The following is a 15,427-nucleotide window of genomic DNA, read 5'->3' as shown; positions in this document are numbered from 1 at the left end:
GCACTGATGCATCTATTTAAACCATCTGTGCAAATAGTCTTTACCGTGAGATGATGCATGGTCATTCACAAGCCAGCGACTTGCTGGTGTGAATGGAAAAGATTAACCCCATATTCTCTTGGTGTGTTGACTCAGCACATAGGATAACAGGCACACACAGGATGGCTGGGAGACTCGCAGGGCTGCATGCGGCAGACAAAAGGCAGCCGCAAACAAGCCAGGAGGGAGCGAGCAGGACGCCCGACAAGGGCTGCAAGCCTCGCCACCTGTTACAGGTTCAGACATGTGCTTACTTTGCTGGTTATTATTAACCCAGCAGGCAATCACAGCCCGTGGCCGAGCTCCCACTGCAACGGGCCAATCAGAGCCAGCCACAGATTCCCACTTATCGATTGGCAGATGTCCCATCCAATTAGCAGTGTCTAAGAGCCATATCTTCCGACACTTTTTTTTTTTGTTTGTTTTTAATAACGTACTAGCAATCAAAAGCCACTGCTCGGGAAGGGCCTGTTTACATCCTCCCTGCCAGCCAGGAGGAACAACCCAAAGTCTTAAACACAAACAGAGATTAAGGCGGGCGTAGATTTTCAGAGCGGCCTGGTTCTGGGATAGCGACCATGACCAGAAGCAGGGCAGACAGCCCGGTACACCTACACGTAACGCGTAGCATGTGAAAGCCTTCATGATGGCAGAAAACATACGGGGGAGGCGTGGATCAGAGCGTCGATGCAGACAGGCTCTAAGCGAGAGGATGAGTAAGATAAAGCTGGCTGCTCCCTCATGCAATCTCTCTGCACCAGAACCGGCACAACAATATTTATTTCTTCAGCAGAAACCTGTTTGCTTTTCCAATTTAATATGTTTGAACAACTGGATGCTCCGAGTGTTTATTGCGGCAAAGTCGGTTTAAGGACACGGCAAAGGGATTCCAAACCCGAGGCCTCTAAGTCCATCACTCCTGTTCTTCAGCCATGTGTACCTGCGCAGCCGAAATCAGAAAGCAAACACCTACCCATTTCAATTCAAAGAAACATATCAATATGTGCCAAACCATTCACTGAATATTCATACGAAAAGCACAGGGTTTACAAGAAAGATGGCGCCCCCCGCTGCTTCATTTCGGTATATTTTTAGACGGGTGGAGGTGGAAATTCACTGACGGTGGGTTTTCCCAACGGGCCTGGCGCAGACTGTCAGAAACGAATAATGAGAGGAGTCTCAGTGCAGGGTCCCACTCTGAGAGCTTGCGTGCTGACAGGAGATGGCAGCGGACTCTTAAACGAGGCGTTACGGGGTCAGCGGCCGTCAGTGGGAGTGGCAGGAGGCCCGTCACCGGATGAGGATTACTGTGGGGGCCAAGTTGGGGTGGGGGCAGTCTGGAGAAGCACCCCACTTTGCTGGGGACTCCCTTTAATGACACGGGAAGAGTTGGGCAGCCCCGATCAGCCTCGAGTTCCTTGTCGGCACTGGTGAAGGAGATCCCACTGGGCGGAGGGCCGTCTACATTTCACTTCCAGCTCACGGTCCTGACAGCAGGGTTTCCCTGTGTCTTCATACATCAGAGAAAAGCAAAGGCAGATACCCTCAAAGATAACAGATAACAGCCCAGAAACGTGAGCCATCAAGTACCGAGAGCCTATAGCTGCCCCCCCCCCCAATCATTTTAAAGTCATTAACGATATCAAAGGTACACCCTAAAAACCAGAGTGTATTCTTAATGAGAAAAATCAGGACACAGAAGGTCTTGAGAACACAAAGCGCCCGTATGTAACCATGTGTCCCAAACAGACTCTTGTTCTATCAATCAATGTTAACTTAATCAGTTCTTTGATCATGCCTTTGATGACTAAAAGAAACACTTAGAAATTCAGTAAACATTTTACAATCCTGCGGGTGTCTCTCCAAAGGCTGGCAGTACCACGCAATCTGCAGAGATATGCATATATTTATGAATATATAGCATTAGAATGTTATGCCTTAAAATGAAACACTAACGAAACTGTGATTAGTTGAACACCCTAAAAACGGTGTCTTTGAACTACAATGTTCAACACAGTATCAAATATTGAAAAATGTAACACCAAATTCAAACAATAATTATGCTGACACAAGAGCCACCTCTTCAGATATGGGGGGGGTGGTCAAACAGGTGTGTGAATCATCTCCAGAACAAGCTCCCCTTTACATGCATAATTATCTAAGCATCTCCAAAACTGCAGTAACACAAGAATACTTCTTCCAGGGAAGCCTTGGTCACTGCACCTGCGAAATGATTGACTCCTTAGTTTTTGGCCTTCACATCAGCAACGACTCATACACCTGCAAACTGCACACAGTTACTCCCTGAAGACTGTTTGTAAACACAAGTCTTAATCAGCTGAGGAACTGAGACAGCCATAACACCAGCCTCCATGCTGGAGGTGGAAGACTGGAATGGGGGATGGGGTCTTTAAAATGAGGACTGCTTAGGAAAAACCATAATGGGAGGGAAAGAAAGGAGAAGGGCTTCGGCTGGCTAATTAGGATGCACCGTGCCGACTTTGATGTAAAAGTATCGTTTTGTTTTGCAAATGAATTACAAATTCATAAGGGCTAATTCTCCCCCCTCCCATCTGCTATCTTACCTTTGATTCAGCATGGAAAAAAAAACATAAATGGATAAAAAGAGCGGCACACAGTGAACGCTAAAGACAAAGTAAACAGAAGATGCCTGTCGCGACACTCCCCACCCCCAACCCCACAAACACGGAACGGAGCCGTCATTGAACAGGCCTCCGCGACAAATGAAATTAAGGCACAATTAGGCTTCGGTGCAAAGCGAATGAAAGACTCCCACTTCTACACAAACCTTTAGAACCATAAGCGCAAGTCACGGACTAAAACCACAGGCAAAAATAAAGAAAGACTTACTGCACTGCACATATCATCAAAAGGACACATTTAGCCGTCTACTGCCTTAGCAAATGAGGAGACGTCTTAATGTAGGTGACAAGACCTTAATGAAACTTATGTTGCAACTATAATTTGATCATTGTATATATGTTACCTATTGTAGAGAACATTAAAGAAACGCAAGTGAATATTAAAAACAACGCTTTCTTTTTGATAATCTGGTGTTTATGTTTATTTAGGAATCATAGGCAACTGGTACTAGAACTACATATAAAGAGGCTGTTTCATAAAGTCACATAATCTGCATGTAACACTGGGTAATAGATCTTACCAATAAGCATCACAATTTAGACTTAATGACAGGAAGCATTTTCAGGGTTCTGCCCTGTTTCCCATTATGGAGCAGAATCTCCCTTGAATGTGGTGAAAATAGAGACAGCAAATCTTAAATCACCGCTGCCCTGCAAGCCGCTCCTACTAGACAGACACCTGCCTCCACGCGCAGGGGTCCGTGTGAAACCTGGAAGCCAGGGGGCCAAGGAGCGTGGCCTAACCTGGGGGTCCCTCCGCTGACACATGAACAGACTAAAAAGAATAAACTTGCCTCATTATAACTGCCGTTATTATAATTCTATAATTCAGCGTCATTCGATGCTCTAAGTCCTGCTGTATAAATAATGTGGGATGAATGGAAGGCATCTTCAATGAGTATGAAGCTCGTTACAGAAAGAGGGCGGATCTTCACACGGCACAGAGGACCTACTTATTGGTGAGCCACGGGAGAGGAGCCATGCAACACCGGCGCCTACACCGGGATGGGAGAAGCTTTGCAGGGCAGGCGACATCGCCGGTCGCAGTGCCGGGGCCCTCGCTCCTCCATGCGCACCCCCCCGGCACCATTTAGGGTGTGGCTATGCGTCACAGGCACAAAACAAGCACTGTAGAGGTGCTTTCAAAAAGGAAGCACAGCCCTGGGGATTTATGCGCCTCCAAAATACTATTTGTGGCCGCATATTTCAGGCACTGGCTGGTGATAATGAAAGTGTCATTAAGGGTGAATCCACTGTGTGGACAGGCTGCTCCCACAGGGACACATTTCTATCATCTATTGTCAATGAATAATGACAAAATACAGCAGGTCAAGAAGACATTTACGAGCAACAAGACCATAAAGAGAATAGCAACTTAAGTGTTCTCTGGCTGGACCTGAGCATCACACCCATTCTTCAGGCATTCAGATGTAAGGGTGGAAAAAAAGAGAGAAAATATCTGAAAATCTGACACACCACCCCCATCATATGCAAGGTTATCGTTTACCCCGTATTCCGGGAGAACTCACAAGCGAGCTCCTCCGCAGCGAATTCGACCCTGGCTGGGTGGCAGGGGGGGGGAAGGGGGAATGATAGAGCTGAGTGTTTTATCAAAGCCTTTTGCACCCAAAGTAACAACCAGTAATTGTGTTATTTCATTGGGGAGACACAAGAGGAAGGTGGAGGGGTGGGGAGAAAAGAAGAAAAGCGAGGGCTTGTGCAGAGGACAGGCTGGAGGAGGGAGGGAGGGGCTATTTTTAGCTCACGTGCCGCGGCTTGGCTGAGGATAGCAGTGGTGTGCTGGCAGGCTGGCGCTGTGCCTATTTTTAGACTCCCGCTGTCTCCCAGCCGCTAGCAACAGCAGCCAGGCTACGGCATGGACAGACCCGCGCGCCGCACCCCGACAGCACAATCCCACCCATTTATACCACCTGCACCTGAACCCAGAGGCAAGGCTGCGAGGTGCACTGCTGTTTAACCTGTGTTGCGCTATAACAGCGGCCGATTAACCACGGCCGGTACCGCAGCCAATTAAAGTCCAGCATTCAAGACAGCAGCGGCACAGGAAAATACAATTAGATAAGCAAGCAGATCCACAGGAAATAAATGAAAAACGGGAGAGCAGTACTAAATGTCAGCAGTATAAAAAAAACACTAAAAACATGCTCTGCAGATGAAAGCCAAACAGATTCCACCAGGTTTATTAAAAATAAATTCATGAATTAAAACAAAAGCACACACACACACACACACACACTCATCTGCTACAGGTGTTGCTCTCCTTTTCCTCTTTGCTTTCTTTTCAGGAAATAAAGGCAGAATGACCTGGGGTCTGAAAAGACAGGGGGGTCTAACCATGCACTTATGGTCAAACACTGCAGCAAAGGTGTTTTCCAGGCTGCCGTTATCATATATTTGGAGATCGCTGGCCGGATTGCCTGAGCATTTCGGACAGAACTGCAGCAAAACGACAGGGGAAGGGAACGCAAGAGGGACCACAGCAAAAGAGCCTGTGTGAATAAAGAGGGAGGAGTCTGAGAGGCAGACTGTAATGAACATCACACACAGCCCAACGTCTCTATGGAAACTCGAGAGCGCAGGGAATGACGGATGCTGAGTGCGGGGAGCAAGGGGGCTACACACAGCAGTAGACCACCCCCGCCCCAGAAAGAAGGAGCCACTGCAACACGCTGGAGACACGGGGGGGGGGGGGGGGGGGGGGGCAGCCTGGGTGCACCTGTGATAAACACACCATATGGCCCATGCTCACCTCACCTGGAGGGGCATCCATTAAAGATGGGGTCACAGCGGAAAGTAGAAGAGAAGAGGAACAGGGAAGTTCAGAGCTGAATGACCGACGCTACGATCTGCAGGCTCTCACTCCACACAGCATCCGCGATAGAAGGGTGAAAGGGGACAGAGAGGGTGGGGTCTGCTGTGGACTGGCGTCGGGGATGTGCCAGCACATGTTAAGGGGAGGAGCTGAGGCCAGGGGATGGCGTGGTCTACTCAGGAGAACTAGCAATAAATACCGCCCTCTACAGCTGAGGCAGTGTGATAAAATAACTGGGGAACAGGACTAATCCCTTACTAAAGACATTTGGTAAGATGCAAAGAGGAACCATCAACACACCAGAGAATAAAAGCTGAGAGAGAGAGAGAGAGAGAGAGAGAGAGAGAGAGAGAGAGAGAGAGAGACACACACACACACACACACACACACACAGGCAGACACACCCAATTCACGGTTGCTGGGCCATTCATAAAATACGCTGACATCATCTACTGAATGGAATAAGCAATCTAACATAAAAGCATCAGCAGAGAAAGGCGGGAAGCAGAAAGGCTCGGGGGAACATGCCCTTCAGTTTATCACTGGTAAGAGAAACAGAGACGTAGCACAGGGATTTCCTTTAAAAACTACTCTGAGCTGAAAAGAAAAATGAAGCAGGAATAGGCAGGAGGCGCTAATACCAGGGTTTTCACTGGCATGAGTCACCACTCCTCCCTCATGCGTGTTCGTGGGCATGACTCTCTTCATAAGTTCAGGTGCACTGGCATCTCCATCGGCTGTGCAAGGCAACTCCCTTCCACAACAGTAACTCAAAAAAAGAAGAAGAAAACTTTGAATGCAGGGGTTCATACTGCTCATTTCCAATTATGTAAAACGCCGCACGTTTAGCCGTGTGTGTGATGGGTGAAAGCAAGCAGATCCCTCAGGGCTGCCACACGCTGTACTGAAGCATGGCGGCGGTGTCACTGCAGCCCCGAGGGCGAACGCTGGAAACGATGGCAGACATCAGGCCGGTGAGTGATGATAGCAGAGATAACTTCTGTTAGGAAATCTGCCCAAAAAAAAATCGTATTTCTTACAAGTTAAACCACCAGGCAAAACGACATATTATTATTAATATTATTATTCTATATTTATCCTCTTTCTAACTAACCCATCTTGCTCTCCATGACACAGAGACACATGCAGGTGAGAGCGTGCTTCTCATCACTACCACAGAAGCTTTGATTATCTTGTTTCAATAGCACCGGTCAAGGGTGCCATTATATATTAGGGAAGTGAACAGTCAGTTCTTGAGGTTGATGTGTTGGAAGCAGGAGAAATGTGCCACTGGAAGCGTATGAGCGACTTTGACGAGGGCCAGATTATGACGGCTTGACAGCTGGGTCAGAGAATTTCCAAAGCAGCAGGTCTTGTGTGGTGTTACTGGTGTGCAGTGGTCAGTCCTTATCAACTGTAGTCCAACGAACGATGCTGGTGTTGATAAGCCAACCAGTCTAACAAGGAGATAGATGTTACGCTAAAATCTAGCTCTATGCTTAGAAACTGACAGATTTTGTTGGTCTCAATATTTGAGAGTCAAAATTGCCACAAATGACTGTGCTAATGGTGTAGCCTCTTTAATTACCAAAAGGCACATTCGTTTTCTAATTATGCATGCGTGACATGGCGGCCGTCTGACCGAAGTTACGGGAAGCGATTAGCAGCGTGCCGTCCTCAAACGCCCACTCCAGTGTCCTTAACCCCCGACCGGAGTTTTTCAGCAAGTCAGGCGGCTCCATCAATGGCTGTGAGAGTGAAACGGACGGCCAGCGGCACCGCGATTCGGTTCTGGCATTCGGTAAATTTCAGAATTTGAATTCAAACCGCAAATATTAAACATGCGCTCAGTTGGACAGAGATACGAAATCCTAGTCTGCTCTAATGAGGGGAGAGCGAAAGTTACACAGAGCTGCTTATTTCACATTCTGCACGGGTTTAATACACTGCAGCACTCAGGGAACTAAACAGAAATCTCTCATGTCAGCGGCAGTGAGGAGCCGGAAGAGCATTGTTACGTTTCCCCCGCGAAGGAGGCACCTTGAAGGAGTTTTAATGGCCCACTCAGCTTCTTAAAGACTTTCCTTCTTTGTGCCATACAAGCAGTAGCACATGATTGGCAGCGCATTTGCATGCGCAGAGAAGGCGTCCCCCCCCCCCCCCAACTAAACACCCCCCCTAACGACTCCGGAAATACACCTCACACCTGATGCCTCATTTATCAAAATGTCAGCGAATGGGAAGTGACAGGCCCATCTGCCATTAGGGGGCGGGGGACACACACACACACAATATGGCTCTAAAATCCAGTCTCTGGGCTCGAACAGCCTCCATAAGGAAGGTGTTTTGCAGGACCAGGCAGGGAGTTCCATTTGTTTTTGCTAAACTACAGCAATACACACAAGTGTGTGGCATGCAAACCAAAGCTCATGCTGGGCATGCAGATCCCTCCTCATTATTACTGACGAAGTGAAGAAATGCTCCATTCAGCCATATTTTGACTTATAAACACATATAAACACACTAATTAATCCATCCGTTTTGCCTAACTGCTTATCCAAAGTAGGGCTGCTGTGAGTTTGGAGCCTATCCCAGGAAGCACAGGGCGTAGGGGAGGCGATGCCCTGGGGGCACCAGTCCGTCAAGGGAAGCAGCCAGAACTACTTGTACTACATGTGAGTATCAGGGCACGCCCACACAGGCACGGCTTATTCTGTGCACAGGTACTGTACACAGACACTTCAAAGTCCGGTCCTGTCACACGCTGCAGGGATTTGAGGGTCCAGAGAGACTTGTAACCATGACAATACGCATTAGGGCAACTGACAAGGCAGCTGGAAAGAGTAACTCTCTGGGGTCACATATACACTCTTAATTAAACTGATTGAAGTGTCGCAGTGGGTCAGAGTCCGGAGACCTTAAAATTCAGGACTAGGGCTGGACAATGACAAAAAAAAAAAAAAAAGCAATATTTTAATTTTAAAATATTGGGATAAATGATAATATTAACAATGTCATTCAGCACCCCGCCCCCCAGCATCAAGCGGGGCACTGAAGCATGAAAAAATTATATCTAGCCGGCGTTAATGTTGGCAACTGAGGGGGGGGGGGGAGGGGGTGCGCGCTGATTATCCTTTTTTACTCCCTATCGTCTAAATCTGTCTAAAGCAGTAGCTCACAAATTTACGGTACGCCCTAGACGCTCAGCACCATCATGACCACCGTTTCCATGCACTGGCACCTTTGCAAATGACACAAGGAATTAAAAAAACATACAATATACAAAGCCAATGTGTAGATTTGTAACTGCGCTGAAAACGGACACTAGAGGGCTGAACTGGAAGCCCAAACCTCCTGTTATCTTGCTCTCTGTGTAGCCCCAGCTCTACCTCCCAGACAAAGCTGATAATTGGCCGTTAGTCACTGTCAGATATTGACAGCAGGTTTGTTTGGTCTGATATCATCAGTTACCAATAATATGATCAAATCGCCCGGTGCTATTGGGGACGTGCAAAAGCCAAAGAGCTCTCAAGCTTCAGTCTTACGGACTTTATGGTGTTGCAAAGGTGCAACAAATCCTTCAGGTGTTTCCATGTCTGCTGGCCATGTGTAGTCGCCCGGCTGTGTCTATGTCTCTCTGCGTCTGGTGCACTGATTGCCTGTCACCTAGTCAGCATTTGGTAGGCGTGGGTGGCACAGGTGCTCATACTGTGCGGGATGACAGTGGGGGGTTGAATTATTATGTTACCACAGAACTGTATGTCGATCTTGGGCTGAAGTGGGGGGGCATCACCACAGCATGGCTTTTGTGCAAAAGAAAGCAAAAAAAAAACACAACAAAATAACCTACTAAAGAACTGCATGTCGGAAGCTGCTGATGCTACAAGTTAGCCACGCAGCATTTTGCTAACCTCTCGTTAATCAGCCCGCTCACGCTGGTATCCCTCCGATCTCATCAAACCCCCCTCCCCGAAAGCGACCGCCGCTGAGCAGAAGCTATAAATCACGGTGGTGGCGCCGCCCGGCGACCTCCCGTCAAACCGGAGACGCTTCCTGAAACACGGCAATGACATAAATCATGATTTGCTGCTCCGAGTGAACTGGTGGGAAAATGGAACCCCCCCCTCCCTCCCCCGCCCCGGAATCCATGAAGCGTTGCACTCTGTGCCTGATTCGCCTCCGATAGAGCCGAGGGGAGGGGACACACCCGAACAGGCCTCAAAGCCAGCAGACACGGGGGGCTCCTTTGGAAGACAAAACGGCATGTGGGGTAGAACACGAAACAGTTTGCAAACTCCTGACAGCATCGTGACCCCGCCGGCGGGGGGGCGGGGGAGGGGGGTGCTGAACAGAAATTACTCGGGCCTCCAGGAAAGTGGAACAGAGCTGCGCCAAAACTAAATAACCTGGAGATGTAGGGAAAAGCAACGTTTTCCATAATAAACAGCAAGATCCTGAAGAAAAAATTAAGCGGGGCCTCAGAATCATAATTAAGGACTTATCAAAAGAAGACTAATTGCAGATGATCCACAAAGAAGAAAAAAAGAATTCCACTGGAGGCGGGTTTGTAAAGAGGCGTACAGAGACGGCAACAGCAGAGAATCAAAAGCCTCCGCCCAGCGGCGAAGAGTGTGTCGATACAAACAGCTAAGGTGAGAGAGACTAATGGGCCGACATTGTTAAAGCTATGGGGTCTCGTCGAAACAACGGATAAATCCATACGGGCAATTACTGTGCCATTATCCCAAAATAAAGCAGAAGGCATCTATTTAACACATCGGAATGGCTAACACAGCAAAATGAGTCTTTCACACGCAAACATGGGGGCGAATTTATTCACTGAATTCCCCACATTGTGAGGTGAGCGAGGTAGACAATATAATATATTACATAAAATGGTAAAGCAGGTCCAGGAGAAGGATTTCTTCACTTAGCATGAGATCTGCTGGGCTGCCCCAGAACATGTCAGGTGACCAAGGGCCCAGCATCTCCAGAAGTTAAACTGAACATCTCCGCCAAGTGTTAAAGTGTTATCCCCTTTAGACTTGGGATGAGAAGTGACCATGCGGCTTGAATGGCCCGTAATAAACAGGAGCACTGGACAGGACTGGATGGAGCTGGAGTGTGGATGCGACCGCAGGATGATCCCGGCCCCTATGCACATGCGCTCGGCCTCCAGGCGTGTGGATGCACACCCACCTCTGGCACTCGCTGGCATGCAGCACCACGTCCTGGTTGTTCCTGGCGCTGACGGTGAGCTCATGCTCCGTGGCATTGAACACGTCCAGCAGCAGGTGGCATTGACGGGTGCTGCAGAGATAGGAGAAGAGAACATCAGTCTTCGCCGAAATGGACATTTCATGCAGAATTACTAACTGAATTCTGCCAATCGTTATTCGTATAATATTCAATTAGCCCTGCCCTGTCCTCACCCCTCACCACGACACACGCAGTGAATCGCATATGAAGTGTGATTCGAAATATTTATTTCTTTTCATACAAAATGAGATGGTAATTGTTGATGCAAACAGATAATGTAAAACATTAAAAAAAGAGCTTGAATGAATTAAACTGAAGCTAAATTAAATTAAAATGAAGGGATAGCTCAAGTGTAGTAGCATACAATAAAGTTCAATGGCCTGTACCTTGAAGCAGTTATGGCAAAGGGCGATTTCTTTATTTTTGATAAATACCTCTAAGGTTTATTGGCTGCTCTTGCATTCCCATACAAAAATCACTCGCTGCTGCTAAGGGTTAACTTAAAATATTAAAAGTTGTCTGGAAACCAGGGCTGAACAATATTGGAAAAACTCACACGTCAATATTTGAGATCTTTGAGATAAATATTACAATTTTTACAAAACAAAAAAGTAGCTGAAAATGTACCCAAACTTAACTACAGCCGAACAGAATGTGTCATCTACCCACCTATAGAGTCTGTCATTACTATAGCTCACATTCTGGTTAACTTCACAATTTTTTTTTTATCAAGAATGAATTTCATAGAATGTGAATTTCAAAAACATCTCAGATGAAAACCATAACGACCTAAAAACACCCAGAAATTAATCAGCAGCAGCATAATCAGACTCCTTTAAACTTCTTGCCTACAGACACAAAACAAAACACTGCCGATAAATCATTTGCTTTTACTTAATATAATCCCTATGGAGGAGGGAGGTAAGGAGCGTGCACTGATTACAGCACGCCGTCACACCCAGCACATGACAAACCACCTGAGGGATGAGAGCCTGAGTGCAGTCATGTGGCAGGTGATACCTCAGCACCACACTAGTCTGAATGGAACAGTGTCAGTTTTTCTCCAAAGGCTGGAGTGACAATCCTGCCACCATCCGCCAAATTTTTCCCTGTTAGTTGGAGGACCTCCTTATAGGGCTGGGTGTAGATTAACCCGTATAATGTAGTCATACCCAGGATGAACCAATTGCAGGTTAAGGGTCTTGCTCAAGGGTCCAAAAGAGTAGAATCACTCTGGGCATTCATGAGATTTGAACCAGCAACCTTCTAGTTGCCGGCACAGATCCTTAGCCTCAGAGCCATCACTCCGCCCACATTGTCCCTATGGAATAAGAAATATTTCCATACAGCTTTTCTAGTAACCGGTTCTTGTTTATTTGCTCCCCTCACTCATTTTTCTTAAATCTCTCACAAATGCACCACATTATGAGTGAGCAAGGACATGATATAATGATTATAATAAGGCCCAGAGAGCACATGTGGAGCTCTCAGCAAAACAGAGGAGCTAAACTTCAGAACAAACAAAGCGTGAACTTGATGAATCACAATTAATTATACTACTGCTAAATAATATTTAAAACAGGAAATTTATTTTTCGATTTTAAGATTTTTTATTTTTTTTATCTTATACATGTTCTTGAATATTCGACACTGCTGACTCACTCCTAAATTTTCCAGCTTGTAAGAAGCACATGACAATAATTGACATCCCAACACAAGGGTCTGACTGTCAGGCTGTGAAGAGTTCAGTCCAAGCTGCTCTCTGATGCTCATTAGAAGACGTTTAAAATGGGGGGAGAGGACATCTGATGAAAGCTCTGCCACATCTGGTTCAACAGCACCGGTGTGGGAGGACTTCTCTAAGTATGCAGGTTCAAACCCTAACAGCTCTGCAATTCAGATTCAGTTGGAAAATGCAACAATTGTTGAGGACACTCCCCTGTGAAAAGCCCTCAGTGGGGTGAAACAAACAATAAACACCCAACTTTGCTTGGAGAGAGTAATAGGGGCCTCATGCCAAGCAGATCATGCCAAACATCTTCTGAAGGACACAGCCTGCAGCTCTTTCTGGGGGATCCCTAAACATTCCCAAGCCAGCTGGAAGGTATGACCCCCTCCATCGTGCCCAGGGCCTCCACTAAAGACTCCTATTGGAATGTCATGGAAGAGCCTTTCTGGGTGGATATCTGCTGAAAGAGGAGACATCTGCTGGGATCCTATGTATCCCTTCCACCTCTCAAAAAATAACTGCGACAGGTTGTCACTAGTTCCCCACCCCTGCTGAAAAGAGCCTGAATGAGATGCTACCTGCCCTTCCTGAGGCTTTGAATGGTTTCTCATATCATCTTTGGCGTCACCTTTCCCCATGGCCTCTCCAAACTAATGAATGAACATTCCCCTCCATGACCACCTCCACACAAGATCAGGCCGACTGCATCTAGCAGACTTGGGCACTATTTAAGGCTTCTTCTCCATCAGAGCTGTAACATTCCAAGTTCTCAAAGCCAGTGTGCACTGCCAAGAAATACATACAATTAAAATTTTGCTTGATTAAGCACGAGTGATCTTTCCAAAAAGCAGCATACAATATATTTTTTTTCCTAGTCTCTTGAGCCTTTAATTGTTGTGAATTACAGCTCTTGTGTTTCAGTGTATTGTATTCAGAGGTGCAGAGATTACATCCAGCAAGTAAATTACCCAAGTTCTTCTCCAGCAGTGTGAGCAGCATTTCCATTTTTTTCCCCACCTTTTCAGAAGCTATAGCTTTTCTCCCTGGTTTTTCTCGAGAATAAAAACAAGTGGCATGAGTTTGCGGCATCCAGTCAAGGGTGTAGCCTTATGCACCGTGTTTCACATGTGCCAGATTCCAATATTCTGATATTTTTATATACAGAAGATGCACTTCTTTAGCTTAGAGAGCTTTATGCTGGTCTATCAATATGCAGTATGACTGTCAAACTGCTAAATTAACCATGGGAGCCTTTATGAGTCCAGTCGATGATGCTCCCAGTTGGCCTGGGGCAGACGGAAGGAAGCATATTTAGCAGCACCATGCGCTCCAAGGTGACTTGGGAGAGTTGGGCCCAGTGTGGCAGAAGTCTGTGCGCAGACTGCCAAAATACCCCACTAGGGCATCGCCCGATTCTCTATTCTGACCATAAAAATCAATTCCCAACAGGTCTTTGGGCATGTAAGAGGTTTTTTTTTTCCCCGATTAATGCTTCATATCCTGCTTCACCAGTTCCTTTAAGATGTGCTGGGGGGTTTTTGGTTCTTTATCACGACTGCCAAAACAAATGTGGGTAAGAGGTGCATTTCAAGGAAGAATCCATCCACGTATCGGTGTTCTGACTAACGAGGTCCACTGCGAGCTGGACCTGTCACCCGCTGGCTCCCTCATCCGCTGCCTCTCAAAACCCCAGAGGTAGGTGTGTGTGTGTGTGTGTGTGTGTGTGTGGGGGGGGGGGGGGGAGGTGGGTGTTTGGTTAGCTGGGGACTGAGGCCTTCCATGAACCCTGAAGTCTTCGTAATATTGATACACTGCCGGTGAGAGCTATATGGTTCATGAACGCGTGATGAGACCAGGGGCCATGCTGAGGCACAGCAGACACCAGGGCAGAGCTGCGGCCACTTTCTAGTGCCATGTCAAGAGATGGAGCCACATGATGCTGTCGAAGGCCTCACCTCCTACACCCCTTATCACGGAATAAATGAGCGCTTAAGTAGAGCCCCAAATAAACTACCAGGCAATTAACAGCACTTTTTTCCAGTGCCATCCATGTTGTTTTAATAGTCTCTTGGTCTTTGTTAAGGGATGTGATAAATTGGCCTATAAGACCAAGAGGTGATTTATATGCTGATGTGTTCAGTGCCTGCAATTAATCATGGCTACTTTCCAGAGTGTTACTAACAGGACCTCATCCCTCAGCGGCTGAGAACCCTAACCATCAACGGCAAGGGTATGACGACCCAGGGAGTGATTCACTAATGAGTTACCCAAGTTCCCTCCGTCAGCTGGGATTCCTTGGATGGTAGACAAAGCCCTAAAAGAGGTGGAGACGATTTCCTAGAGCTACAGAACTCAATGCTCCCGACATCATACTCGGCATTTCTGACATATTTTGATTGGTTATATATTTTATATCACTGGTTATATAAACCTCCATCCATCTCACGTCATCTGCAGGAGGAGCTCTCAACAAGAAGCCTTCATTGGGCCTAAAAATGCTCCAAATTTAAAAGACAGGCAGACTTTTACTGTGAAATGCATTTCCCCAAATGTGACTCCTGACAACATAAACCGAAACAAAACAAATACGTACGAGTGTGTGTGTGTATATATATATATACACACACACACACACACACACACACACACACACACACACACACACATGTAGGATATACCTATCCTTATGGGGCCCGCTCAATCTCTTCTATGGGAACGCTAACGCTAACTATGACAACCTTAACCCCCACCCTGTCCTAACCATAACCACAAGTAATCAAGCAAAATGCATTTTTTGCATTTTTAACTTTTTCATAGCAGTCACTGATTTTTATAATAGTTTTCTCCCTTATGGGGACCAGGAAATCGTTCCCCATAAGGGGAAAAAAAACAGATGTTTATCAC

General features: G+C 46.7%; 1 protein-coding gene across 5 annotated transcripts in view; it reads right to left on the bottom strand.

Moving 5' to 3' along the window:
* trappc9 (trafficking protein particle complex subunit 9) overlaps positions 1 to 15,427 on the bottom strand; it is a 197,094-nt gene that overhangs the window by 83,310 nt on the left and 98,357 nt on the right. For all 5 annotated transcript variants that reach the window (XM_048993811.1, XM_048993812.1, XM_048993809.1 and 2 more), the window contains one exon: positions 10,735 to 10,845. In XM_048993811.1, the coding sequence (XP_048849768.1) occupies positions 10,735 to 10,845 (111 nt within the window). The remainder of the gene's footprint in view (positions 1 to 10,734; positions 10,846 to 15,427) is intronic.

This window comes from Brienomyrus brachyistius, chromosome 23, assembly GCF_023856365.1.
Source record: "Brienomyrus brachyistius isolate T26 chromosome 23, BBRACH_0.4, whole genome shotgun sequence".
NCBI lineage: Eukaryota > Metazoa > Chordata > Actinopteri > Osteoglossiformes > Mormyridae > Brienomyrus > Brienomyrus brachyistius.
This window is presented reverse-complemented; position numbering and strand designations above follow the sequence as displayed.